Here is a 25402-nt window from a genome sequence, read left to right as displayed (position 1 = left end):
CTCTGGAGGCGCCGAGGGGGCGGGGCTCCGGGCGCGCGCCAGAGAGAGAGAGAGAGAGAGGCGGGGCTCCGGGCACGCGCGCCGGGGAGGGGCGGAGCTCCGGGCGCGTGCGCGCGCCGCCGCCGCCGCCGCGTCACCAGCGTGCCGCACGTGCCCGTGTTTACGTCCCTCGTGGAGCCGCCGACGTCAGCAGCCGACTGGCAACACTGTGGCGATGCTGAGGCGCCGAGTTTAGGAGACGCGTCGGTGCATCGGCGGGGCCCGTGCGGGCGCTGTGCGCGGGAAGAGGAGCCGGGGCAGGCCGGGCCGAGCGAGCGAGCGAGCGAGCGGCGGACGCGCGCACCCCGCCGGCCGGGCCCCGCAGCCGCCCGCGCCTCACGTCCGCGCGCGCCTGGGACGCGGCCCGGGCCCCTGGGCGAGACGCCGCCGCCGCCGCCGCCTTGCCCGCGGGGCTTGTAAACAGATCGCCCCGCGCGTGACCATGTGAACGACCTGCTTCCCGGGACGCGTCATTGTCTCCCGCACCACAAAGGAGCGCGGCGGCCCGGCGCGCAAAGATGGCTGCAGGCGCCCGGCGCCGGTGAGCGCTCGGCGGGGCAGCGCGGGGCCGCCTGCACCATGTCGTCGTTCGCGCTGGAGGAGACGCTCGAGTCCGACTGGGTGGCCGTGCGGCCCCATGTGTTCGACGAGCGCGAAAAGCACAAGTTCGTCTTCATCGTGGCCTGGAACGAGATCGAGGGCAAGTTTGCCATCACCTGCCACAACCGCACGGCGCAGAGGCAGAGGAGCGGCTCCCGGGACCCGGCCGGGGCTCGCGGGCCCGCAGACACGAAGGCTCCGGCCGCCGACGGGACCCGCGGGCCCGGCAGCCCTCTTCACAGGGGCCGACCCGAGGCCTCCTCCGGCGCGGCCGGGATCCGGAGCCCCGGGCCGCGGAGGAGCTCGGCCCGGGCGGACGGCGGCTCTCCAAGGAGTGCGCGCAGCCCGCGGGGGGACCCGCGGCCTCGGGCCTCGGCCGGCCAAGGGGCGGACAGTCCTCTGCGGAGTCCGGCGCGGCGCAGGGCCAGCCCGGTCGGGAGGGGCTCCGAAGTCCGAGATGGGCCCGGACCCGTCGCTGCGGCCGTCCCGCCGGTGCCCAGGGAGGCCCCGGTGTCGTCGGTGCGGGTAGTGAGCGCCTCCGGGGCTCTCGCCGAGGAGATCGAAGTGCTGGAGATGGTGCGGGAGGACGAGGCGTCCCCGCCGGCCGCCGGCGAGCTGGAGGGCGCGGCCGAAGAGTGCAGCTGGGCCGGCCTCTTCTCCTTCCAGGACCTGCGCGCCGTGCACCAGCAGCTGTGCTCGGTGAACTCGCGGCTGGAGCCCTGTCTGCCGGTGTTCCCCGAGGAGCCCTCCGGCATGTGGACCGTGCTGTTCGGTGGCGCGCCCGAGATGACCGACGCCGAGATCGACACCTTATGTTACCAGCTCCAGGTCTACCTGGGCCACGGCCTGGACACTTGCGGGTGGAAGATCCTTTCTCAGGTGCTTTTCACTGAGACCGACGACCCCGAGGAGTACTACGAGAGCCTCAGCGAGCTGCGGCAGAAGGGCTACGAGGAAGTGCTCCAGCGGGCCAGGAAGCGCATCCAGGAGGTGAGAACCGCGGCCCGGCCTCGGAGCGCGACGTTTGTTTTCCTGCCTACCCTGGAGGGCCTAGACCGGGGTTCCCGACCTGTCTCCCCCACTCGATTGCCTTCAGTGGCTCTGGTTGGCTCTGGGAAGAACCTTTGAGAAGTCTTTAAGATACCTCCTACTTCTTTCCTATAGATTCCACGTAGTAAGTGCACTCAGTGTATTGTTCACTCTGAGATTAAAGAAAGCGCTCAGAAAGTAGACGCGTTTTTTAAATTTAGTCTATCACTAAGCGATACTCTGCCCCTAAAACTTCTTTTTCCTGTTGTCATGTTTATTGACGTAAAATTGTTATGTTCTGGAGCACACTTGCTCTGTTTTTGTCTTCCACGAGTTTCCACACATGGGCAGATTTGAAATCTGCTTTTATTTTTCCAAGGCTTTTTTTGGGGCGGGGGGGGGGCGTTGCTGAGATTGGAAGCAGGTAATGTGTATACTAGGCATGTGTTGTACCACTTAGCTAGTCTTCCAGCCCTAAATTCAAGTTTTCAAACTTTGTATTGACAACCTCCATACCTATAGCCCTATACCATGATTATAATGCACCCACCCCATTCCTTCTTACTGAAGCCCTTCCTTGTTTCCAGCTAGTCTTTTCTGGTTTTATGTCATTATTTTTAAATGAGTGGCTTGTCTAAATGAAAGAGAACCAACTGACAGTTGGACACATACATTTTTAGACCTTGTCACATCTTGACAGATGTACAAGTTTCAGTCCTGCTTTAGGGACAAGGTCCTGAACAGGAATGCTCATTGTGCTTTTCTATGTACAAGCATGTTCATAGTCTTTAATCCTTAAAATACTGAGGAAAATGCCTGAATGGCCATACAATGTGTTTCCTGTTATGCCTGCTTAACCAGCAACTGCTGAAAGAACATTACTGTAAAAAAAAAAAGGCTGGAGAGATGGTTCAGAGGTTAGAGGCACTTGCTTGCAGAGTCTGAAGGCCCAGGCTTGATTCCCCGGTACCTACTTAAAGCCATCGCATGTTTCTGGAACTCCTTTGCAGCTGTAGGAGGCCCTAGCCTGGCCATACACCCTCTCTTTTTTTCTGTCTGTCTGTCTGTCTCTCTCTCTCTCAAGTAAATTAAAAAAAAAAACAGTATTTTAAAATAATTTTCTTCTAATGGATCAATACAGGTGGTTTTGCAATGCAGTAAGTCCCAGCACTGAGCTATATCCTCAGTCCTCCCCCTTTAAGAAACATTCAGACTGCACAACTACATTGTAAACGTCTCAAGGTCACTGATTGTGTATATTGAATTTTCTTCTTTGCCACCGCTATTTCAGAGCACTCAATATTAGTGGATAAGACATGCCCTTTTAGTGTAAAATTGTAAGTAAATACAATTTTTATAAATTGGCAAATATAAATTCTTAAAGGGATACACTTTAAAAGGTGGACACATTTAAAGATATTTTATTTACTTATTTGTGGGCGGGGGATAGAGGCAGATAGAGAGAATGGGTGCACCAGTGCCTCCAGCCACTGCAAATGAATTATAGATGCGTGCACCACCTTATGCATCTGGCTTATGTAGGTACTGTGAACTCGAACCTGAGTCCCTAGGCTTCGCAGGCTTAACCGCTAAGCCACCTCTCTAGCCCGGCTTCTTTTTGCTGTTTTTATTAACATCTTCCATGATTATAAAAAATATCCCATGATAATACCTTCCCCCCCACTTTCCCCTTTGAAATTCCATTCTCCCGTCATCTCCCCATCTTAGTCAGTCTCTCTTTTTTTGTTTTTGTTGTTGATGTTGTTTATTAATTTATTTGAGAGTGACAGGCAGAGAAAGAGGCAGAGAGATAGAGAGAGAATGGGCGCTCCAGGGTCTCTAGCCACTGCAAACAAACTCCAGATGCATGCGTCCCCTTGTACGTCTGGCTAACATGGGTCCTGGGGAATCGAGCCTTGAACCCGGGTCCTTAGGCTTCACAGGCAAGCATTTAACTGCCAAGCCATCTCCCCAGCCATCAGTCAGTCTCTCTTTTATTTTGATGTCATGATCTTTTCCTCCTCTTATGATGGTCTTGTGTAGGTAGTGTCAAGCACTGTGAGGTCATGGATATCTAGGCCATTTTATGTCTGAAGGGAGCACGTTGTAACGAGTCCTACCCTTCCTTTGGCTCTTACATTCTTTCCGCCACCTCTTCCACATTAGACCCTGAGCCTTGGAAGGTATGATTGAGATGTTACTCAGTACTCCAGCAGTATGATAAAGGCATCATAGTTGTCCCAAGGTCACTGACATCTGAAAAGATTCTCTACCCAAAGTGAGAGTAGCATTAATATAAGGGTATGAATATTAAGAGAAGTGCTTACTGGGCAGTTTGATAAGCATAGTATATACTTTTATGCAGACATCAGCAGATGTTACACCCCTAGGGCTCATGACTACCCCTGTTTTAAGTTTTCAGTATCTGGGATATATTCCCTCCCATGGAGCGGGCCTCCAGTCCAATTAGAGGGCAGTTGGTTTCCACCATGACAGATGTGCCACTGTTGCACCAGATGGCTCATTTGGCCTGGCTGGCCAATTATAAGGCTTGTAGTGCCCACTGTTGAGTATCTTCACTGGTGGTATCTCTTTCTCCCATTGGACTGCATGTCAAATGGCTTCTTCCAGCTTTCTGTCAGCTGGTCTACATGGAGGAGGTTATCAGCTCAGTTCCAGCAGGATTTCTCAGTGGCACTGCAGCCCAAGTATGTCAGCCTGACTTTTTTTGTTGTTGTTACAAGTTTTCAGATTTTGTGACAGATGACCCTATGTAGCCCAGGCTGGCCTTGACTTTGTGATCCTTTTGTCTTAGCACCTCCTAGCATCAATAGGCTTTAAAATAAGTGGTCTTAACTTGACCTGGTGGCTTATGCCTGTTTTTTCAGCATTTGGGAAAGGGAGGCAGTAGGATCAGGAGGTAGAGTCCAACCTGGGCTGAGACCAGGGTGTGCCGTGGCTGTGGATGGGCTTTAATGCTGTTTTCCTTACATAGAATGTAAGTTTTTCTTTTAATATTTTGTTTACTTAGTTGCAAGCAGAGAGGGAAGGAACACAAATGAGAACTGGCACACCAGGGCCTATAGCCATTGCACATGAAGTCCAGATACATACACCACTTAGTGCATCTGGCTTTATGTGGCAAATCAAATCTGGTTGTTAGGCTTTGCTGTCAAGTGCCTTAACCACTGAGCCCTCTCTCCGGCCCAGAATGTAAGTTTTAAATAGGTGGGCAAGTGTACAATTTTGGAGAGAAAGCTTTTTATCAAATTTCTAAAGGTATACCTAAAGGGCCGGGCGTGGTGGCGCACGCCTTTAATCCCAGCACTCGGGAGGCAGAGGTAGGAGGATCGCCGTGAGTTCAAGGCCACCCTGAGACTGCAGAGTTAATTCCAGGTCAGCCTGGACCAGAGTGAGACCCTACCTCGAAAAAACAAAAAAAAAAAGGTATACCTAAAGGATTTTATAATTTCTTTTTTTGTTGTTTTTTTTTTGGGGGGGGGTTTCAAGGTATGGTCTCTAGCCCAGGCTGACCTGGAATTCAGTCTGTAGTCTCATGCTGGCCTTAAACTCACAGTGATCGATCCTCCTGCCTTAGCCTCCTGAGTACTGGGATTAAAGATGTGCCCCTACACTGGCCAAGTGTTTTTTTGTTTGTTTGGTTTTGTATTTCTAAGATAGGGTCTCACTGTATCCCAGGCTGATCTGCAACTCACACTGTAGTTCCAGGATGGCCTCAAACTCTCACAACAATCCTCCTACCTTGGCCTCCCAAGGGCTGGAATTAAAGGCATGTACCACTACACCTGTTTTTTTGTTCCCCCCCCCCCCAGGTAGGATCTCACTCTAGCTCATGCTGACCTAGGATTCACTATATAGTCTCAGGGTGGCTTTGAACTCGTGGCAATCTTCCCATCTCTGTCCCCTTCCCCCTGAGTGCTGGAATTAAAGGCATGTGCCACCACACTTGAGTTTTTTAGTATTTTTAAAAACAGATTTCATTGGGGCTGGACAGGTGGCTTAGCAGTTAAGGTGCTTGCTTATGAAGCCTAAGGACCCTTTTTCTTTTTAATTTTTTTTTGGTTTATTTTTATTTATTTATTTGAGAGTGACAGACAGAGAACTAGGCAGAGAGAGAGAGAATGGGCGCGCCAGGGCCTCCAGCCACTGCAGACGAATTCCAGATGCTTGCGCCCCCTTGTGCATCTGGCTAACGTGGGTCCTAGGGAATCGAGCCTCAAACCGGGGTCCTTAGGCTTCACAGGCAAGCGCCTAACCGCTAAGCCATCTCTCCAGCCCTAAGGACCCTTTTTCTACTCCCCAGAACCCACGTAAGCCAGATGTACAAGGTGGCACATGCGTCTGGAGTTCCATTACAGTGACTGGAGGCCCTGGTGCACCCATTCTCTCTCACTCTCTCTTTCATATATTTGAGAGAGAGAAAAACTGAATATGAATGGGTGCACCAGGGCCTCTAGCTAACTGCAAATGAACTCCAGATACAAGCACCACCTCGTACATCTGGCTTTACTAGAGAACCAAACCTGGGTCTTTAGTTTCACAGTTATCTCTCCAATGCCAAAAAAGGAATTTAAAGTGAGCTTTGTAGCAAGTATGTTGGTACGTCCTTGCAGTGTTAGCACTCAGGAGGAGGCAGGGGAATTAATTTGAGTAAGTCATTGGGTAACTCTTGTCTCAATGCAAAAGTTGGGGGTTGGAGAGATGGCTTAGCAGTTACGGTACTTGCCTGGGAAGCCTAAACACTCAGGTTCCATTCCTCAGAACCCAAGTAAGCCATATGCACATGGTGGCACATGCATCTGGAGTTCGTTTGCAGTGGCTAAAGGCTTTGGCATGCCCATTTCCCCACCACCACCAATAAGTAAATTTTAAAAATACTTTAAAATAAAATACAGTCAATGGAAAAGTTTGACAGTTACCTTTGATGCCAACATAACCACCTGACCTAAGAGGTTAAGGCACTTGCCTACAAAGCCTAAGAACCTAGAGGTAGAAGTATTGCTCTGAGTTTGAGGCCAGACTGGGACTCCATAGTGAATTTCAGGTCAGCCTGGCCTAGAGAAAGACTGCCTCAAAAAAACAAAGTCCCATCACTTGGGAGGCTGAGATAGGGATCACTTGTGAGTTCAAGACCAGCCTGGATTAGTGTAAATTCCATGTCAGTCTGGGCTAGAGTGGAACCCTGCTTTAAAAACAAACACACAAACAACAACAATCCCCCCCCCAAAAAAAACAAAGAATAAGTAAATAAATAAAAAGAAAAAAAAGGGGCCTGGGGAGATAGGTCAGTGGTAGAGCAGTTACCTACCATATGTGAGACCCTTGGTTCTATCCCCAGTACCACAAAGAAAAAGAAGTTGATAATGGGGGTTATAATGTGTTTGTTTTCTCCCACAAGTTTTTGTTAATGATTCACACCTTTGGGCAACTGACTGGAAATTATAGTTTATGAGGCTCTACAATTCACACAACAGTAATAAATTATTTTTAGGTGAGAGATGAATTCTGACTGTTTACTTTTTAAAATTTCAAATAAACTGTGGAAGTTGTTATTGGTAGGTTTGTGTTGGACTTTTGCAAGGGTTTAATGATGCCACCAAGGTCTCTTGAACAGCTCAAAGTTGATCAGAGCTGAGGTTTCTATTATAGTATATGTGCATAGGTGGCCCAAACTGAGGCTTACCTTTGATGACCTGGACTTTGTAAATAATGGTTTCAGTATAATCATAGCTATTCTTGAAATGATTTATTGTGGTGCTTTAGCTAGCAAATCTCAGTTGATGGAAAGCTTGATTAAGATCTGAAAATCCATGTTTACTTTGGAATTCACTATGTTTTAAAAAATGTGCTGAATTCTGTCTTCATTCCAGTTGAGACCACAATTAAAAGCAGCATGTGCTTTCAAAAAGGCACACAATACTATTTTACCTATGTTTGGAATTGAGACCTGAGTTTGATTTAGGACTCATTGGTTCTGCCCCCCCCCCCCAAGATAGGGTCTTGCTCTAGCACAGACTGACCTAGAACTTACTCTGTAGTCCCAGGCTGTCCTTGAGCTCACATTCATCTTCCTACGTCCAAGTTCAAAAACTAGCTTGGGACTACAGAGTGAGTTCCAGGTCAGCTTGGGCTAGAGAGTGAGACCCTACCTCAAAAAAGAAAAATTATATATTTGCAAGCAGAGTGAATGGGCACACCAGAGTTTCTTGCTGTTGCAAATGAAATCCAGATGAATGTGCCACATTGTGCATTGGCTTTATGTGGGTACTGGGGAATTGAACCCTGGTCAGCAGACTTTTGCTAGCAAGCACCATCTCTTCAGAGCCCCCCCCCATGATTAGTTTTTTAACCTCTTCAAAACAGATAGGGAAACATCCAAAAGCTATATTAAAAAGAATATCTTACAAAAGTAAGACTGAATATAAAAGTTACTGGCAAAGTGAAGTGCCTGGCATTCCACAAAGTTTGGCTTTTCTCTTTTATTTTCACTCTTCTTTTGAGGATTGTAACTTGTGTCTTTTGGCACCTCTTACATATTGGGTTTTCACATGACCTATCTCTTTTTATCCTCTCCACTCTGTTTTGACATAAATGGATGCTTTTCTTTCTTTTTTTTTTTTGGTTTTTCGGGGTAGGGTCTCACTCTAGCCCAACCTGACCTGGAATTCACTGTGTGTAGTCTCAAGGTGACATTGAATCATGGAGATCCTCCTACCTCTGCTGGGATTAAAGGTGTGCATCACCACACCCAGCTTTGCTTTTCTTTCTTGGTGCTGAGAATGGACCCAGGGCACATGGTAGTTAAGCATTATGGATGTTAAATACCTACTTTTAAAAACCGTCCTCCCCATTAATACCTGTTGTATTGAAGCAGAGGTTAAAACTTTTACCTGGTTCCTATCTTTCTCCAGACTTGCTCCTTTCTCTCATACCATGACACCTGTTTGGTTTTGCTTTATACTTGCTTTCATGTTTGTTTGTCTATTTTTGGTCTCACTCTAGCCCAGACTGACCTGTAACTTACTCTGCCACCCCAGGCTGTCCTCAGAACTCACAGTGATCCTCCTGCCTCAGCCTCCTATAGTGCTGAGATAAAAGGTGTGTACCGCCCTGCCCTGCTTGCTTTCACGGTTTTGTGTAGATCAGGTCTTGTACTCTTGAACTCCTGCTCTGCTGCCTTCTACCTCCCATGTGCTAGAATTATAGGCATGCCTTCATTCTTTCTCTGAAGACAGTAGAAAGGATGTCAGGCCCTCTTGGGAATGATGGAGTACATTATTTAAAAATTCTAGGGCTGGAGAGATGGCTTAGCGGTTAAGCGCTTGCCTGTGAAGCCTAAGGACCCCGGTTCGAGGCTCAGTTCCCCAGGTCCCACGTTAGCCAGATGCACAAGGGGGCGCACGCATCTGGAGTTCGTTTGCAGAGGCTGGAAGCCCTGGCGCACCCATTCTCTCTCTCCCTCTATCTGTCTTTCTCTGTGTGTGTGTCGCTCTCAAATAAATAAGTTAATTAATTTAAAAAAAATTCTAGTCATGGCTGTGCAGTATAGCCCAGTGGATAGTACTTGGATGGTTTCTAGCATCCAGGAAGGGAGGAAAGGAGTGAGTAAGGGATTGAATTTTGGTGAGTTCAGTAATGACTTTCAAGTTAAGGAAACTCCTATCAAATTAATTTTTTTGTTGTTTTGTTTTGTTTTTCAAGGTAGTGTCTCACTCTGGTCCAGGCTGACCTGGAATTCACTGTGTAGTCTGAGGGTGGCCTTGAACTCATGGCGATCCTCCTACCTCTGCCTCCTGAGTGCTGGGATTAAAGGCATGCACCACCATGCCTGGCTCATATCAAATTAATTTTGGGGGTGCACATCTGCATATTTTTTAGAAGAATGAGGTTGCCAAAGATACATTAAGGTTAGAGGAATGTATCTTAAGTTTTTCTCACTACTTGTCTCACCTCCCCTACTTGGGATCCTGCTTAGAGACTTGCCCATGCTTAGGCCTGCTTGACCACTGACCTGTATTCCATTTCCCTGTGGGCCCTCCTCAACACGCTTATTGGTGGGGTCATTAGGGCCTCTCTGGGAGCGCTGTGCCTTGGAGGATACTGCTACCTGCGTGCTGCTCTTACAATTTTCTCACCCCTCTTTTGTAACAAGCCTTGAAGCTTGGCAGGTGTGTTAGTTGACTTCTCCATACCCTCTGTATTTCTGTTCTGTTTGAGTTCACCATAGTGTTTGTTGCTCTTTTACTGGAGGTGGTTTTCAGTTTCCTCTGGACCCTGGTAACTGTGGTAGAAAACCACCTTTATACTTTCTTTTTTTTTTTTTAATTCGAGATAGGGTCCCATTCTAGCCCAGGCTGACCTGGAATTCACTCTGTATTCTGATCCCCCTACCTCTGACTCGAGTTCTGGAATTAAAGGCGTGCACCACCATGCCTGGCTTCCACCTTTACTTTCTAATCTTCACCTGTAATGTAATCAGATGGTTACGATTCTCCATTGCTAGTTTATTTGGCCCTTTGTTCACTACAAAATACTTTAATAGGTAAGCCCTTCCTTGCTGTTTATATTTTATTGTATTTATTAGAGAGAAGCAGATAGAGATTGAGAATGGGTGCATTGGGGCCCCTACCCACTGCAAACGAACTCCAGATGCATCTGGCTTATGCAGGTACTGGGAACTAGAACCCATGTTGTTAGGCTTTAAAGTTAGCACTGGGCTATCTCTTTAGCCCCTTCCTCGATGTTTGAATGTCTGTATGCTTGTTTGTTTGTTAATGAGAAATTTCCTGTGTCCCCCCCCCCTTTGTAATAGTCTGCTTCCTCTGAATTTGCCCAGTTCTCTGAACTGTTGATCAAAAAATTAATTTCCAGGGGTAAGACACATAGGCATTGAGGACTTTGAATTGTTGCATTTCTTTTGACAAAATGCATTTCTTTTGACAAAATGCATGACATAAACAATTTACATGGAAGAAAGATTAGGTTTGGTGGCATCCACTTTTAATCCCAGCACTTGGGATGCAGAGGTAGGAGAATCTCTGTGAGTTCAAGGCCACTCTGTGACTACATAGTGGATTCCAGGCCAGCCTGGGCTAGAGAGAGCCTACCTCTAAAATCAAAAAGGAAGAAAGATTAGATTTGGCTCATGGTTTCTGAAGTTCAGGCCCTGGGCCTGAGGTGAGGCAGAGGAGCACCGTGACCGAGCACAGCTGCTCTTCTCAGACCATCAGTCCTGACTGGGCCTGGGCTGGCTGTAGAGACAAACCACCGGTGACCTGCTTCCTCCAGCTAGCCTGTTTAGTTGGGGCTCATCCGCGGATTGACTCCTCATGCTCAAGCACTGTCCCACTGGCTGGGATCCAGCTGTCAATACATGAACCTTGGGGTTGATACTTCGTATGCAAACCGTGAAGACTGTGGTTTTAGGTTTTGATTTTTTTTTATTTTTCTTTTTTGGAGGGAGAGTCTAGCTCTAGCCAATACCGACCTGGAATTCACTATGTAGACTCAAGGTGGCCTCAAACTCATGGCCATCCTCCTATCTCTGCCTCCCGAGTGCTGGGATCAAAGGCATGTGCTACCATTCCCAGCCATTCTTGGTTTCTTTGTATTAAAAAAAAATTGGGATCGGGCATGGTGGTACACACCTTTAATCCCAGCACTCGGGAGACAGAGGTAAGAGGATCACTGTGAGTTCAAGGTCAGCCTGAACTAAAGTGAAACCTTACTTTGAAAGACCAAAAAAAATTTTTTTTTTTGGCTTTTCTAGCTTCTTGTGACATGGAGTAAGTCCTTAAGACAGCACAGAGGTAGAGATTTATTTTGACATTCCAGAGATCCCTGACTCAGGGCCTCCTATGTACTATACAAGTGTACTTATCACAGACCCATTACCTCAGCTCATCAGTTGTTTTCTTAAATTTTGAGTATTGCTGTTTTGTTTTTCAAGGTAGGGTCTCATTCTAGTCCAAGCTGATCTGGAATTACTATGTAACCTCAGGGAGACTTCAAACTCATGGTGATCCTCCTATCTCTGCCTCCCAAATAAGTGCTGGGATTAAAGGCATGCACTACCATGCCCAGCTTGGCTTGAGTATTGCTTTTTTTTTTTTTTTTTTATGTACTGAGTTTCATTAAATAGACTGTGAATAAAAATGGGTCTAATGGGATGGACATTTCAAAGAATTAGTTATCTTTTTATTTATAGTTTTAAAATATATTTATTTACTTATTTGAGGGGGTGCAGGGAGAGAGAGAATGGGTATACCAGGGCCTCTAGCTACTGTTAATGAATTTCAGACACATGCATCACTAGTGCATGTGGCTTCCATGGGTACTGGGGAATCGAACCTGAGTCCTTAAGCTTCTCAGGCAAGCACCTTAACTACCAAACCATCTCTCCAGTTCCTATTTATAGTTTCCTACAGGTAGGGTCTCACTTATCTGGGTCTCACTCAGGCTAGCCATCTCAACCTGGCTGACTACTATGTTTTTTGAAAACCTTGCTTATATTCATATATTATAATCACCTATTTTGTCAGGTTTTAGAGTATATTGTAAACCCCAATTTAGATTTGTGCTTCCACATATGGTGCACACAGTTCTGAGTTAATGCATATGCCTTTCTTACATATAAGACTTATCTATAGGAGTATTTAAAAAAATGTTTTATTGTTATTTATTTATGACAGAGAGAGAGAGAGGATGAGAGTGGATGTGCCAGGGTGTTCAGCCACTGCAAACGAATTCTGGATGCGTGCACCACCATGTACATCTGGCTTATGGGGTACTGGGGAATCAAACCTGGGTCCTTAGGCTTAGACAAACAACTTGATCACTAAGCCATTTCTCTAGCCCATAAAAGTATTTATTGTCTGGCTGGCGAGATGGCTTGGTGGTTACAGCTGTTTCCTTGCAAAGCCGGATGGCCTGGGTTTTATTTCCAATTACTAGATAAAGCTAGATGCACAAAGTGGCTTATGCATCTGGAGTTCATTTATAGTGGCCAGAGGTCCTGGTGCTCTTCTTATCACCCCAACAATAGAACTAGGAAAAGTGGTGCGTTCTGCATTGCTATCTAAAGTCTACATTCTTTCCTGCTGTCACTTTGATTCCTATTTTAAGCAATTAGTTTATAATATTGAATTTATTCTTTTGTTTTGTTTTGTTTTTTTGAGGTAGGGTTTCACTGTAGCCCAGTCTGACCTGGAATTCACTATGTAGGTTAGGGTGGCCTTGAACTCATAGCAGTCCTACCCCTGCCTCCCAAGTGCTGGGATTAAAGGCATGCGCAACCACACCCAGCTTGAAGTTACTCTTATATTACTCCTCCCTTCATAACTATACTAAAGAAGAAATCTTCTTTACTGGTTAAATAGTTTTGGCTAGACAAGAAAGTGTGGAGAAAGATGTTAACTTCTCTTGCTTCCTTTTTACTTTGGAAATTCTACCCTCTACATCTTTTTTTTTTTTTTTTGGTTTTTTGAGGTAGGTTCTCACTCTAGCCCAGGCTGACCTGGAATTCACTATGGAGTCTCAGGGTGGCCTTGAACTCACGGCAATCCTCCCTCCTACCTCTCCCTCCCAAGTGCTGGGATTAAAGGCATGCACCACCACGCCCGGCTTCTACGTCTTTTATTTATTTATTTTTTTAATTTTTTATTTATTTATTTGAAGGCGACAGACACAGAGAGAAAGACAGATAGAAGGGAAGAGAGAGAATGGGCGCGCCAGGGCTTCCAGCCTCTGCAAACAAACTCCAGACGCATGCGCCCCCTTGTGCATCTGGCTAACGTGGGACCTGGGGAACCAAGCCTCGAACCGGGGTCCTTAGGCTTCACAGGCAAGCGCCTAACCGCTAAGCCATCTCTCCAGCCCTTCTACGTCTTTTATATTAGTTGAGTGAATGTTGGTATTGGGGATGTCAAATGAAAATAATAAAAGGTTATGAGAGTTAAATAAGAAAGAAAGTGTATTAATTAACTTCATAGTGTCAGTAAACTTGGAAACTTGAAAATTTTCATAGAGGCCTGACATTCATTATTTTACTTAAAGGAAATGACGTGCCAGGTCACAGTGAAGTTTGTTCTGATGCTTACCTTTGTAAGCAGTGGGGTACAAAGTTTTTGGCTGTATGGTGTACTCTGGATTTGACTCGAGCTGTTTTTCCTACCCTAAATTAAGTTTTGTGGACCTAGGGCTAGTTTATTAAGTAAGTCTGTTTTATTTATGTTGGTGGAAATTGTCTTAAATAAGTTGGGTAGTGAAGCAGTTATTATCTGGATTCTCAGCATGCTTGTGAGCTTAGAAATTGAAACTGGAAGGAATCCTAAAATTAAATTATGCTTTTATTCTTCTTTGATCTCATTTAACTGTCCTTTTCCAGTTACCATATTCAGTTTATCCCCTCTCCAAGAAATTTAAAATTTTCAATTTTGCTAGACTCAAAGACTGGCAACAAAGAACAGAGCAGCCGTGAGTAGAGGCCGAGGCCACGTGGGGCCGTAACGAAGAGCTTGGGTTACATGTAGCAGGGACAACTTGTATTGTACCAACTTACCTTTCGGAAAGTCACTGAGTGGCTGCTGCTTGTTCTTCGTTTTGAAAGTGACACAGCAGTTACGCTTACAGGATTCAGTTGTTAGTAAGAATAAAATAATGGGCTGGGAAATGGCTTAGTGGTTAAGGCTAAGGACCCATGGAAGCCAGATGCACAAGGTGGCGCATGTGTCTAGAGTTTGTTTCTCTCTCTCCCTCTCTCCCTCTTTCTATCAGATAAATAAAATATTTTTAAAAAAGAATAAAATAATGACCTTGAATATCTACTCCATGTCTGGTACACAGAACCCACAGAACATATCAGCTACTAGTATGAGAGTTCTTAGTTGGCTTTCTCCTGAGGCAGCTCGTACTGACTGATTCTGCTGGGTCTTCCAAAACCCAAACCTGTTTCTAATAAAAACCATTGGTCATTAAGAGCCAGCTTTATAGTAATGTAAGCTGTCAGTTTCACACAAGTAAAATATTCACAAACTGGAACAGTGCCAAAACAATAAAATAGTGGGGCTTGAGAGATGGCTTAGTGGCTAAGGTGCTTGCTTGCAAAGCCTAAGGACCCAGGTTTGATTCCCCAGAACCCAAGTAAGCCAGAAGTACAAGGTGGCACATGTGTCTTAGAGTTTGTTTGTATGGCTGGAGGCCCTGGCATGCACATATACTCTCTCTTTTCAAATTATTTTTATTTTTGAGAGAGAGGGAATGGGTGTGCCAGGACCTTCAGCCTGCTGTGAACAAACTCCAGATGTGTGTGTCCCCTTGTGGCACATGTGTGACGTTGCATGCTTGCATCACTGTGTGTGTGTGGCTGTGTGGGACTTGGAGATTTGAACATGAGTTCTTAGGCTTTGCAGACAGATACCTTAACTGGTAAGCCATCTCTCCAGCTGTTGCTCTTTCTTAAAAATCTAAGGCCAGGTATGGTGGCACATACCTTTAATCCTGGCATTGGTAAGGCAGACCACCATGAGTTCAAGGCCACCACGAGACTACATAGTGAATTCCAGGTCAGTCTGTGCTAAAGTGAAACCTCACCTCAAAGAACACACAATAAAAATTTAACAGAAAAAAAAGTCTTTTATGGCTTCATTAGAAACTCTACTTCAGGATTTCCAACCCCTCATTGATGCTGTGTATGCATGTTATTACTTTTGGTTGACTTTAGAGGATATGATCCTTTTGGAAGAGTTGATTATAATTATGATTGTAGATTTCAGTCTCGGCTGTGGACCTCATACTTACTAGGCAACCATGTTATCTCTGAACTAAAGTCCTCAGCCCCTTTTTTTGTTTATTTATTTTTTTAAATTTATTTTTATTTATTTGAGAGTGACAGGCAGACACAGAAAGAGGCAGAGAGAGAGAGAATGGGGGCGCCAGGGCTTTCAGCCACTACAAACAAACTCCAGATCCATGCGTCCCTTTGTGCATCTGGCTAACGTGGGTCCTGGGGAATTGAGCCTTGAACTGGGGTCCTTAGACTTCACAGGCAAGCGTTTAACTGCTAAGCCATGTCTCCAGCCCTATTTATTTAAGTATTTTTTTTTTTTACTTTATTTTTTTTTATCTATTTGAGAGAATGAGAGAAAGAGGTGGGGGGAGTGAGAGAATAGGTGCTCCAGGGCCTTCAGCCACTGCAAAGGAACTCCAGACACATGAGCCCCCTTGTGCATCTTGCTTACGTGGGTCCTGGAGAATTGAACCAAGGTCCTTTGGCTTTATAGGCAAATGCCTTAACCAGTAGGCCATCTCTCCAGTCAGTATTTTATTTTTAGTTATTTGTTTATTTGACAGAGAAAGGGTGGGGAGAGAGAATGGGTGTGCCTGGGCCTCCAGCCACTGCAAACGAGCTCCATACACATGCGCCCTCTTGTGCATCTGGCTAATGTGGGTCTTGGGGAAATGAACCTGGGTCCTTTGGCTTTTCAGGCAAATGCTTTAACCACTAAGCCAACCCTCCAGCCCTTGTTTGTTTATTTTTGGAAGTAGGGTCTCACTCTACCCAAGGCTGATCTGGAATTTACCATGTAGTCTCAGAGTGGCCTTGAACTTGTGGCTATCTTCCTACCTCTGCCTCTCAAAGGCATGTGTTACCATGCTCGGTGGCTTTTTCTGCTGCTGCTTTTTTTTTTTTTTTTAAAGGTAGGGTCTCATACTCTAGCCCAGGCTGACCTGGAATTCACTATATAGTTTTAGGCTGGCCTTGAACTCACAACAATCCTCCTGCTTCTGCCTCCCCGAGACTGGGATTAAAGGTGTGCACTACCATGCCCAGCTTATTTTTCATGGTTTTTTTTTTTTTTCTAATTTTTTATTTATTTGAGAGAGAGAGGCAGATAGAAAGAATGGGCATGCCAGAGTTTGTAGCCACTGCAAACGAACGCCAGCCGGAGCACATGCTACCTTGTGCATCAGGCTTACATAGGCACTAGGGAATCAAACCTGGGTCCTTTGGCTTCACAGGCAAGTGAAGCCAAACTAAGCCAGATGCCCTGCCTAGTTGCAGTTTTTTATAAAAAATATTTTATTTGTCTGTTTGTAAAAAGAGAGAATGGGCACACCAGGGCCTCTGTCACTACAGATGAACTCCAGACACATTGCTGCTTTGTGCATCAGGCTTTATGTTAGTACTGGGGAATCGAACCCAGGCCCGCAGGCTTTGTAAATTAGTCCCTTTAACCACCGATCCATCTCCCCAGTCCTTAGGTTTTTTAAATTCCTTTCCATGTGTGTGTGTGTGTGTGTGTGTGTTCATGTGCGTGTTGGTTCTCACGTTAATGCACACGTGTGGAGGCCAGAAGATAACTGCAGACATTATAGGTGCATGCCACCACACTTGGCGTTTTTACATGAGTACTGAGGGTTGAACTCTGGTCCGCATGCTTGCAAACTTACCTTGCTACCTTGTCATCCCAGGTTTTGTACACATGCATGCTTGTGTGTGAAGGTCTGCATGTCTGTGTACATGCCTGTTCATATATGTTTGAGATGCACTGTGTGCACATGTATATAGAGGTCATAAGGACAGCCTCAGGTGTCGTCTTTTGGAATGGCATCCACCTCTTTCTAGAGACTTTTTTAGTTTAAGAGAAGGGAAGAGGAGGTATTATGAGGGCTCTTGTCCATGAGAAGGCAGGATGAGGTCATAACCACTTCTAAATCTCTAGACCCAAATTTATAGTTCTGAAGGGGCTGAGCTAACCAGTCATGAGACCAAGTTTTGGGGGCTGAGCTTAACCAGCCACCAGGCCAAGTTCAGGTTTAATCCTTTTAGGATTCTTAATTGTAGGCAAGGATGGGGACTAAGGATTTTTATGGAAAAACAAATCTAGGGACTCCCTTTAGGCAAGAGATAAGAAGCCAGATTCTTCTCTGACCTCTAGAAGCGTCTTTTTGAGATGTTGGCTTGGCTCTTCACTGATTAGGCTGCCTTTGCTATGCCATGAGCTGTGGTCTCTGCTTTCCTAGTGTTGGGATTACAAACAAACATTGCCATAACCTGCTGTCACTATCATGGTCCAGATGATCAGACTCCAGTCCTCATGCTTACAAGGCAAGCACTTGAATCACTAAACTTTCATCACCTTAGCCAGCATATCTTAGTTTTGAGACAGTCTTCTGTGTTGGTTGAGCCCCTGGGCTCAGATGACCCTCCTGCGCCAGCTTTCTTCCCTAGCATGCTGTTGTCAGTACTTCGACAGCCAGCCAGCTGGGAGCAAGCTTCTCCCTCATCTCCAGTTTGTTTTCTCTGTGTCTTGCAAACAAAGCATCTGGCATATTCCGCAGTAAGGTCTTTGCTTCTCGTTCTGGTGGGCAGTCAAGAGCAATGGCGCTAGCCTGTGTTATTTTGAGGGCTCAGAGGCCTCACTGACTACAACTCACTGGGAGGTACCCCACCTCAGCACGGGGGTTTCCTGTAGTGGGTAGTTTCTGGGACCAGAATTATTTACCTGTGCAGCTCTGTTCAAAGTCTTCATGTGTGTGGGGGGGGGGAGGGGGCGCTTGTAGATGGGTATGCCCTTTGTGTGTACATGTTGAGCCAGAGAAGAGTGTCAGGTGCCTCTCCTTCATTGCTCATCCCCTGCTTTCCTGGAGGTGGGATGAAACACCCAACCAGAAACAGCTTAAGTAAAAAAGGGTTTCTTTTTAGCTTACACTTTCCGAAGTCCTTCATGGCAGGGAAGACATGGTGGGAGCAAGAAAGCTGGCTCACGTTCTCACAGCAGCAGGGAAGAAGGAGAGAGGGGAATGCCAAATGCTCAGCTACCTTTCTCCTTTGCATAACCAGGATCCCAGCCCATGGGATGGCACCACCTACAGTTAGGGTGTCTTCCCACCTCAGTTCATCTAATCTAGAAAATCTAACAGAGTTGCTAAGAGATTTGTTTCTGTGTTTCTAAATCCTGCCAAGTTGACAACCATTACTTAACCATCACAGTATGCTATTAGACTTTTATTAAGAGAAGGCTAAGTACTTTGGAGTATATTTCCAGAAGGTTTGTACAGACTCTGCTTCATCTCATTCCTGAATTGAACGTATTAGTATAGGTGAGCTAGCTAGCTGAGTCAGTCTTCTGATGTTCACATTTTGAAAATATGAAGCCCTTGTAGAAGAATATGTTCTAAATTTAAGCCTCACTACCCCAGTGTTTACTAGAGACTGAGTGTGAGTGTGTGTGTGTGTGTGTGTGTGTGTGTGTGTGTGTGTCCTAGGTAGTAACCCTAAGCTAGCTTAATGACTAGAAGAGCATAGCACTGCAGTACTAATGACAAATGTATTTTTCTATTTGTTGGTAAAATTTTAAATTTGTTGGCGTACAAAATAATGGGTTTCATTGTGATGTTTTCATACATATCTACCATTATATACTGGTCATATTCTTCCTACTGCTACCTTTCTCTCTCCTTCCCCTATTTTGTCTAACTTGAAAAAAATCTTCAAAGTTGCTATTTTTTTAAATTTTTTTTTTGTTTGAGAGCGACAGACACAGAGAGAAAGACAGATAGAGTGAGAGAGAGAGAATGGGCGCGCCAGGGCTTCCAGCCGCTGCTAATGAACTCCGGACACGTGCGCCCCCTTGTGCATCTGGCTAACGTGGGACCTGGGGAACCGAGCCTTGAACCGGGGTCCTTAGGCTTCACAGGCAAGTGCTTAACCGCTAAGCCATCTCTCCAGCCCAAAGTTGCTATTTTTTGTTGCTTTTCAGTGTAATCTATATATGTGTTTTGAAAACTGCCGCTTGCTTGATATCTGTATATGCTTGCGTCTGTAATCCCAAAGTACACAGGTGGCATTTCCCTCTCATTCTATGTGGTCATCAGTGTTAGATTTGGGGGTTGGAATAGAGGCACCCACACACACACACAGTTTCTAGAGTTTAAGACCTTAATGTAATAGATAAGAAAGAGGAGGAGGGGGAAAGGTTGAGAGGGAGAGAAAAGTGAGGAGAGAGGAAGAGGGAGAAGAGGGATGTGCATACCAAGGAGGGAGCAAAAAGGCGAGCGAGCGACTGAAGGGGGGGGTTGGGGGGCGAATTGAAAAGGGTAGAGGGAAAGGCAGGGTTGGGGTCTTCCTGAAGGATCAGGGATGCTAGAGAGAGTGGGGAGAGCTGAGAGAGGTTTCTGTGGGAAGAGGAGGGAGGCTATTTGGGAAGGTTAGGGTTGAGGGAGAGGTGGTATTACTTCTGTCTGCCCTGAGGCGTGCCCAATTACCATAACAGGAGGTGGTTTCCTTCCAAAGTCCCTCACCTAGTCTCAGGAGGAAAGTGGAAGGGGTAGAGAGCTCCAGTCCTCCATTTCCAGTTTTCCCCCCACACTAGAAGGTGCTCTCTTCCCCCATCTGCGCTATTTATCCACAGAGGTGTGCTGTCTGCTTGGGATCCCTGATCTGGTCTGTGACTTTGTATGGAGCAGCCCCCTCCCCCCAATCTGCTAGTCCCAAAAATTACCCTGTTCCTGTCACTTTCCTGAATTATCTAATCCTTCCAGACATAGCCTTTATAAGAAGCCATTGGTTAGGACATTTGATTGAATTTGCAGCAGCTGTTTTTTAGCAGTGTGAGAGAAAGCAATATGATTATATGTGCCTGTTGATTTGTAGATGAATATTAATCCACTTATATTAATTAAGACTTAGAACTGGAAAACACATTACCCTGTTTCCATGTTGTGACTGTTACTGGAATTTTTAGGGTCAGAATTTGAACCCTAACAGCACCCTAATAAGCCAAGTGTTTCTACCCATCTTCAATAAGCCAATTAAACAAGTAAAAGTGAAAAACAGGAAAAGGAGAATTTATTCAGTGTGGTAACTCTAGGTCCTTCTTTAGGTTCCTAAAATCATGTTTAGGTTTAAGCAGCAGGCATAACTAAGCAGTGCTGGCCAAGTTGTGACCTATCCCCTCCCCTCCTGCCCCCCAGTTATGAACTTCAGTCTCTGCTGTAAGGTGGTGGTATGGCAGATTGTCAATAAACACTTCCTGAAATCTCCTTCTGGAGGCAAGCTCCCATTCTTGAGTGACATAATGCCTCAGTCTTCTCCCAGTATGAGTTTCCCGAGAAATGCCAATTCCTTGAGGACACCTTGTTTTTATAGTGTCATCCAGAGGAAGGGCATATGTGTCTTTTTGGAGTAAGTCCCTTTTTGCCAGGATGGTTGTACTTCCACCTCACCTCCATTCTTTATTGCTTCTAGCCTGGACTGGCTTTGCCCTTTCTACTCTAGTGTCTTGCTTGCAGTGTGCTGCGTGTCTAGGTGTGGTCTGTACCTGGATCCCAAATTGTTAGAGTACTGCTTTGTGTGCTTAGCTCTCCAGGCGTCACGCATGCACGTGCACATGTGCTACAAACTGAATTGCTTTCTATAGACAGAGCCTTCATTCCTATCATTCAGGATGACACATTCTTGGTTGGCTTGCTCTAGTATTAAACTTGCTCTGTTCTCTGGGAATTCTTTCAGTCCAACCGAAGTCTTTACCTATTATTTGTTGAACTCACCACACATTCTGTCTCCCTCCCTCGCTCTCTTTTTCTCCACTGTATAGGACACTACTCCCTCCCCGTGCTGTCTTGCTTTTGAGGAGGGAGGGGTGTGGGGAATTGTTGAAGGAGTCACTCCTTCTCATAAGCACATAATTAATGGAGTGGTGAAGCTAGGCTGGAGTGGGAGTGTAATTCAGTGGTAGAGCCTTTGCATAGCACATGTTAAAAAATTTTAGTGCTGAAGATATAAATTATAGATTGTATGTTGCTACTACTCTTCAGCTTTTTTTTTTTTTGGTAGTGCTGAGGATTGAACCCAAGGTCTTATGCATGCTAGGCAAATACTCTACCAGTGAGCCCTACCCTAGACCCTTCTCCTCTACCCGCCACCTGATTTTGTTTGCTTGTTTTCAAGGCAGGGTCTCACTCTAGTCCAGGCTGACCTGGATTTCACTTTGTGGTCCCAGGCTGGCTCACAGTGATCCTCCTACCTCTGCCTCCTGAGTGCTGGGATTAAAGGTGTGCACCTCCATGCCTGCTCCCGTACCTGTACCTGTGTTTTGCAAACATGGTTTTGCTGGCCTGGAATTCATGGTCCTGTTGACCTTCTGCCTCTGCAAGTGCTGGTATTACAATCATGTGCGAGCTCTCCTAGCTATATATTGCTTCTTCAAAACCTTCCTAACTAAGAAAAAGAAGGTAAACTACAGTTTGGTATATCATATTAGAGAAAACAATTACGAAGCAGTGTACTTAAATTTCAGAGGCCCTGGTTATTTTATAGTGGGAGAAGTCAAACCCTAGGGCCTTGCACATGCAGAACAAGTGTTTTGCCATTGAGCTGCATACTCAGAATATACCTTAAAATTTATATTAGTATTTTATAAATTAAGATCTTCAAGGATTACAGTTGGATCTTAAATGCATCTCCCCCCAAACAAACCAAAGGCCTATATGGTAAGTAGCTGGGAGGTGGGAAGAACCTTTTAAAGGTGGGTACCTAAATCTAATCAAGGAATTTAAGTCACTGAAGGTGTGCCATTGAAAGGGGTATAGGGATCTCAGCCGCTTCCTCTTGCTTTTTTGGTTTTCTGGCCATCATGAGGCAGGCAGCCTTGCCCTATTTTGTGCTCCTTACCAGAGGCCCTCAAACAATAGAGCCCAGCACCCATGGTCTAAAACCTGCATCTATGAGCCAGTATAACTCTTGTCTGCTTTTGATTTTCTCAGAAACTTTATCACAGCGATGGCAAAATATCACAGGTAGTAACAATCTTACTATCCTAAAGCCAGAGTAGCATAGAATAACTTGGCAGTTTTCTGTTTTGCTGGAATTTCTTTTGAGAGCCTTGAAAAAATGTATTCACAGTAATCAGAGAGGTTTGTAAGACACAGTGTGATGGTTTAGTGCATGTATGCATTTTGTTTTTATTTACTCAGAATATTCGCGTTATCCATCATTTCATGCACGTACTATTCTTTGTGATAACATTTAAAATTCTTCTGTTTTGGGTTATACAATATTAACTGTAATGACCTTCTGTGTAGTAGAGTACCTACAGTTATTCTGCCTGTTTGTAACTTTGTACCTATTAAGTACACCTTTCCCAGCCTCCCTCTTCTCTGTGCCTCCCTCACTGATTCTGTGAGCTCAGCTGGAAGAAAAATTGTTTAAGTTTCTGTCACTGGGTCCTTTAAGAACCTGATGAAAATTGTCAGCCTTTGTACTAGAGAATTTTTTTGAGTCTGTTTTCAATATTCCGTAGTTGAGACCTCATAGGTTAAGAACCCTAGGGTCATATTGGGAAGGAAGTAAATGAGAAAAGCATCTAGCCACTCACTCCTGGTTTTCTACAGGTCTGTAATTCCAGATAGGAAACAGGATTGCTAGTTTTTAAAAAATATATTTTATTTATTTATTTGATAGGAGAGGGGGAGGGGAAGAGAGAGAGAGAATTGGCACACCGGGGCCTCCAGCCATTGCAAACAAACTCCAGATGCATGCGCCCCCCCTTATGCATCTGGCCTTTGTGGGTTCTGGAAAATTGAACTGGGATCCTTTGGCTTTGCAGGCAAACACCTTAAACGTTAAGCCATCTGTCTATCTCTCTAGATCCAGGATTGCTAATTTTAAGGCATGCCTGGGTACAGAGGGAATTTAAGGCTAGTCTGTCTCAAAAAATGAAGGAAAAAAGGGGAGGGAGTTGAAGGTATAGCTTAGGATAGTTAAGTTGAAGGCCTTTGGTTCAATCCCCCAGTACCACAAAGCAGCAACAACAAAGGTATCTGTGGTGGTTTGATTCAGGTGTCCCTCATAAACCTAGGTGTTCAGACCGCTAGGTTCCCAGCTGATGGAGATTTGGTAATTAACGCCTTCTGGAGGCAGTGTATTGTGGGGGGCAGGCTTACGGGTGTTATAGCCAGTTTCCCCATACCAGTGTTTGGCACACTCCTGTTGCTATTGTCCACCTTATGTTGGCCAGGGGGTGATGCTCATGCTGTCGTTTTCCCCTGCCATTGTGGAGGTTCCTCTTGTGCCTGTAAGCCAAAATAAGCCTTTTTTATCCCACAAGCTGCTCTTGATTAGGTGATTCCTACCAGCAATGTGAACCTGATGGCAAACAGTATCTGTTTGAGGATCTTAAGGGAAGAAAGATGGATTTTATTTATTAGGCTAACATATTTAATGCTTTATGAAATCTATTCCATGGAGTCTTTTATGTACTTCAATAGAGCAAAATAATTTTCTGAAATTGCACAAGAGATGTGTCAGACCTGGCAGCAGAAGATTCAGAACGTCACTTTCCAGGCCTTTGCTCTGCATCTGTCCTTTCTGTGGGAGTGTAAGTTGTGGTTGCTTTGAGCCTTCTGAAATATAGCAGTGCTGGCCTCCCATTCACTTCCACCTGCCTGTCTCCTTAGCCAGTCTCCCCCGCCTCCCCTCAGGTAGTTCTCTATTCCAAATATCCTCAATCCTATGTGATCCAACTAGCATTGTAATTTCTTTATACTCATGTGTATGTTTCACAGTTCATATCTAAAGCTCAGTTCATTTATTCTCTGGACTTTGTTTTTTAGTAAATTAGAAAATTCTTTCCTTTCCCCTACATGCTGGGCAGCACACACTCAATCAGTGTCAGCCTTCATTGAATTTTTATCCTAAATGATAGGAGATGATCTAGTCTGTTCAGTCAATTGCATTTTTAAAATGTAATTTTAAGTACTTTTCATTTATTTTAAGATTATTTTCAGAACCCTTACTAAAATAGAAGTTACTGGAATTAAGATGAAGTTATAGTTGCTTTTGAAGTAATCTAGAGTTGGAAAAACGTGAAACTTGATAGTAAAGACAAATTAATAAATTAGTGTTATGTGAGATGCTCTAGGCTTCTCTTCAAGAGTATTAAGTTTAGTAGTTTTGTAAAGTACTATTCTACTTGAAGAAACAAGTATGTGAGGAATAAATAAATATTTTTATATTTGAAAAATGATTTTTCATAGTTCTTGCATGTTATGTGGAGCATATTATGAAATAATAAGCACAAATTATTTTTTCCCCAAAGCTGCTTTTGGTGTGTGTATGTGTGGGATGTGTGTGTGTGCACGCATGTTCATTTGTCAGTGTGGACACACAGACCATAGTGCTCGGCTCAGCTCAGCTCAGCTCAGCTCAGCCAGAGGATAGTTTCATGTGCTGTCCTTGCCTTTTGCCTTGTTTGAGGCACGGTCTCTGTGTTCACCAGGCAAGCTGGTGCATGAACTATCGATGCTCCAGTCGCTGCCTCCCTTCTCACCTTAGGCATGCTGAGCTTACAGGCAGCAGTGTATAGTGTCCATCTTTCCATGGGATCTTGGGGTGAAAACCCAGGTACTCACATCTGCATGGCAAGTTCTTTATCTAGTAAGCTATCTCCTCAACCCTTTCTTGATATCTGTGTACACTGTATCACTTTTTTCTTTTTAATTTTTGTGGTTTTTCCAGGTAGTATCTCCCTGTAACCCAGGCTGACCTGGAATTCACTATGTAGTCTCAAGGCGGCATAGAACTCACAGCAGTCTTCTTACCTCTGCCTCCTGACTGTTGGGACTAACGGTGTGCACCACCACACTGGGTTTCGTATCACTTTTACTTTAGTGTCAAGAAGCCTAGTATCTCAGGATTTTCTTATTTTTGAAC

General features: G+C 45.2%; 1 protein-coding gene across 1 annotated transcript in view; it reads left to right on the top strand.

Annotated features, from left to right (window-relative positions):
• Nucleotides 1–462: 462 nt before the first annotated feature.
• Jmy (junction mediating and regulatory protein, p53 cofactor) overlaps nucleotides 463–25402 on the top strand; it is a 72816-nt gene continuing 47876 nt past the window's right edge. Inside the window, exon 1 of the mRNA XM_045133403.1 lies at nucleotides 463–1629. Coding sequence (XP_044989338.1) covers nucleotides 619–1629 — 1011 coding nt within the window. The 5' untranslated portion in view covers nucleotides 463–618. The remainder of the gene's footprint in view (nucleotides 1630–25402) is intronic.

This window comes from Jaculus jaculus, chromosome 14, assembly GCF_020740685.1.
Source record: "Jaculus jaculus isolate mJacJac1 chromosome 14, mJacJac1.mat.Y.cur, whole genome shotgun sequence".
Classification (NCBI taxonomy): Eukaryota; Metazoa; Chordata; class Mammalia; order Rodentia; family Dipodidae; genus Jaculus; species Jaculus jaculus.
Note: the sequence above shows the minus strand (reverse complement) of the source record. Positions and strands in the feature narration are given on the sequence as shown.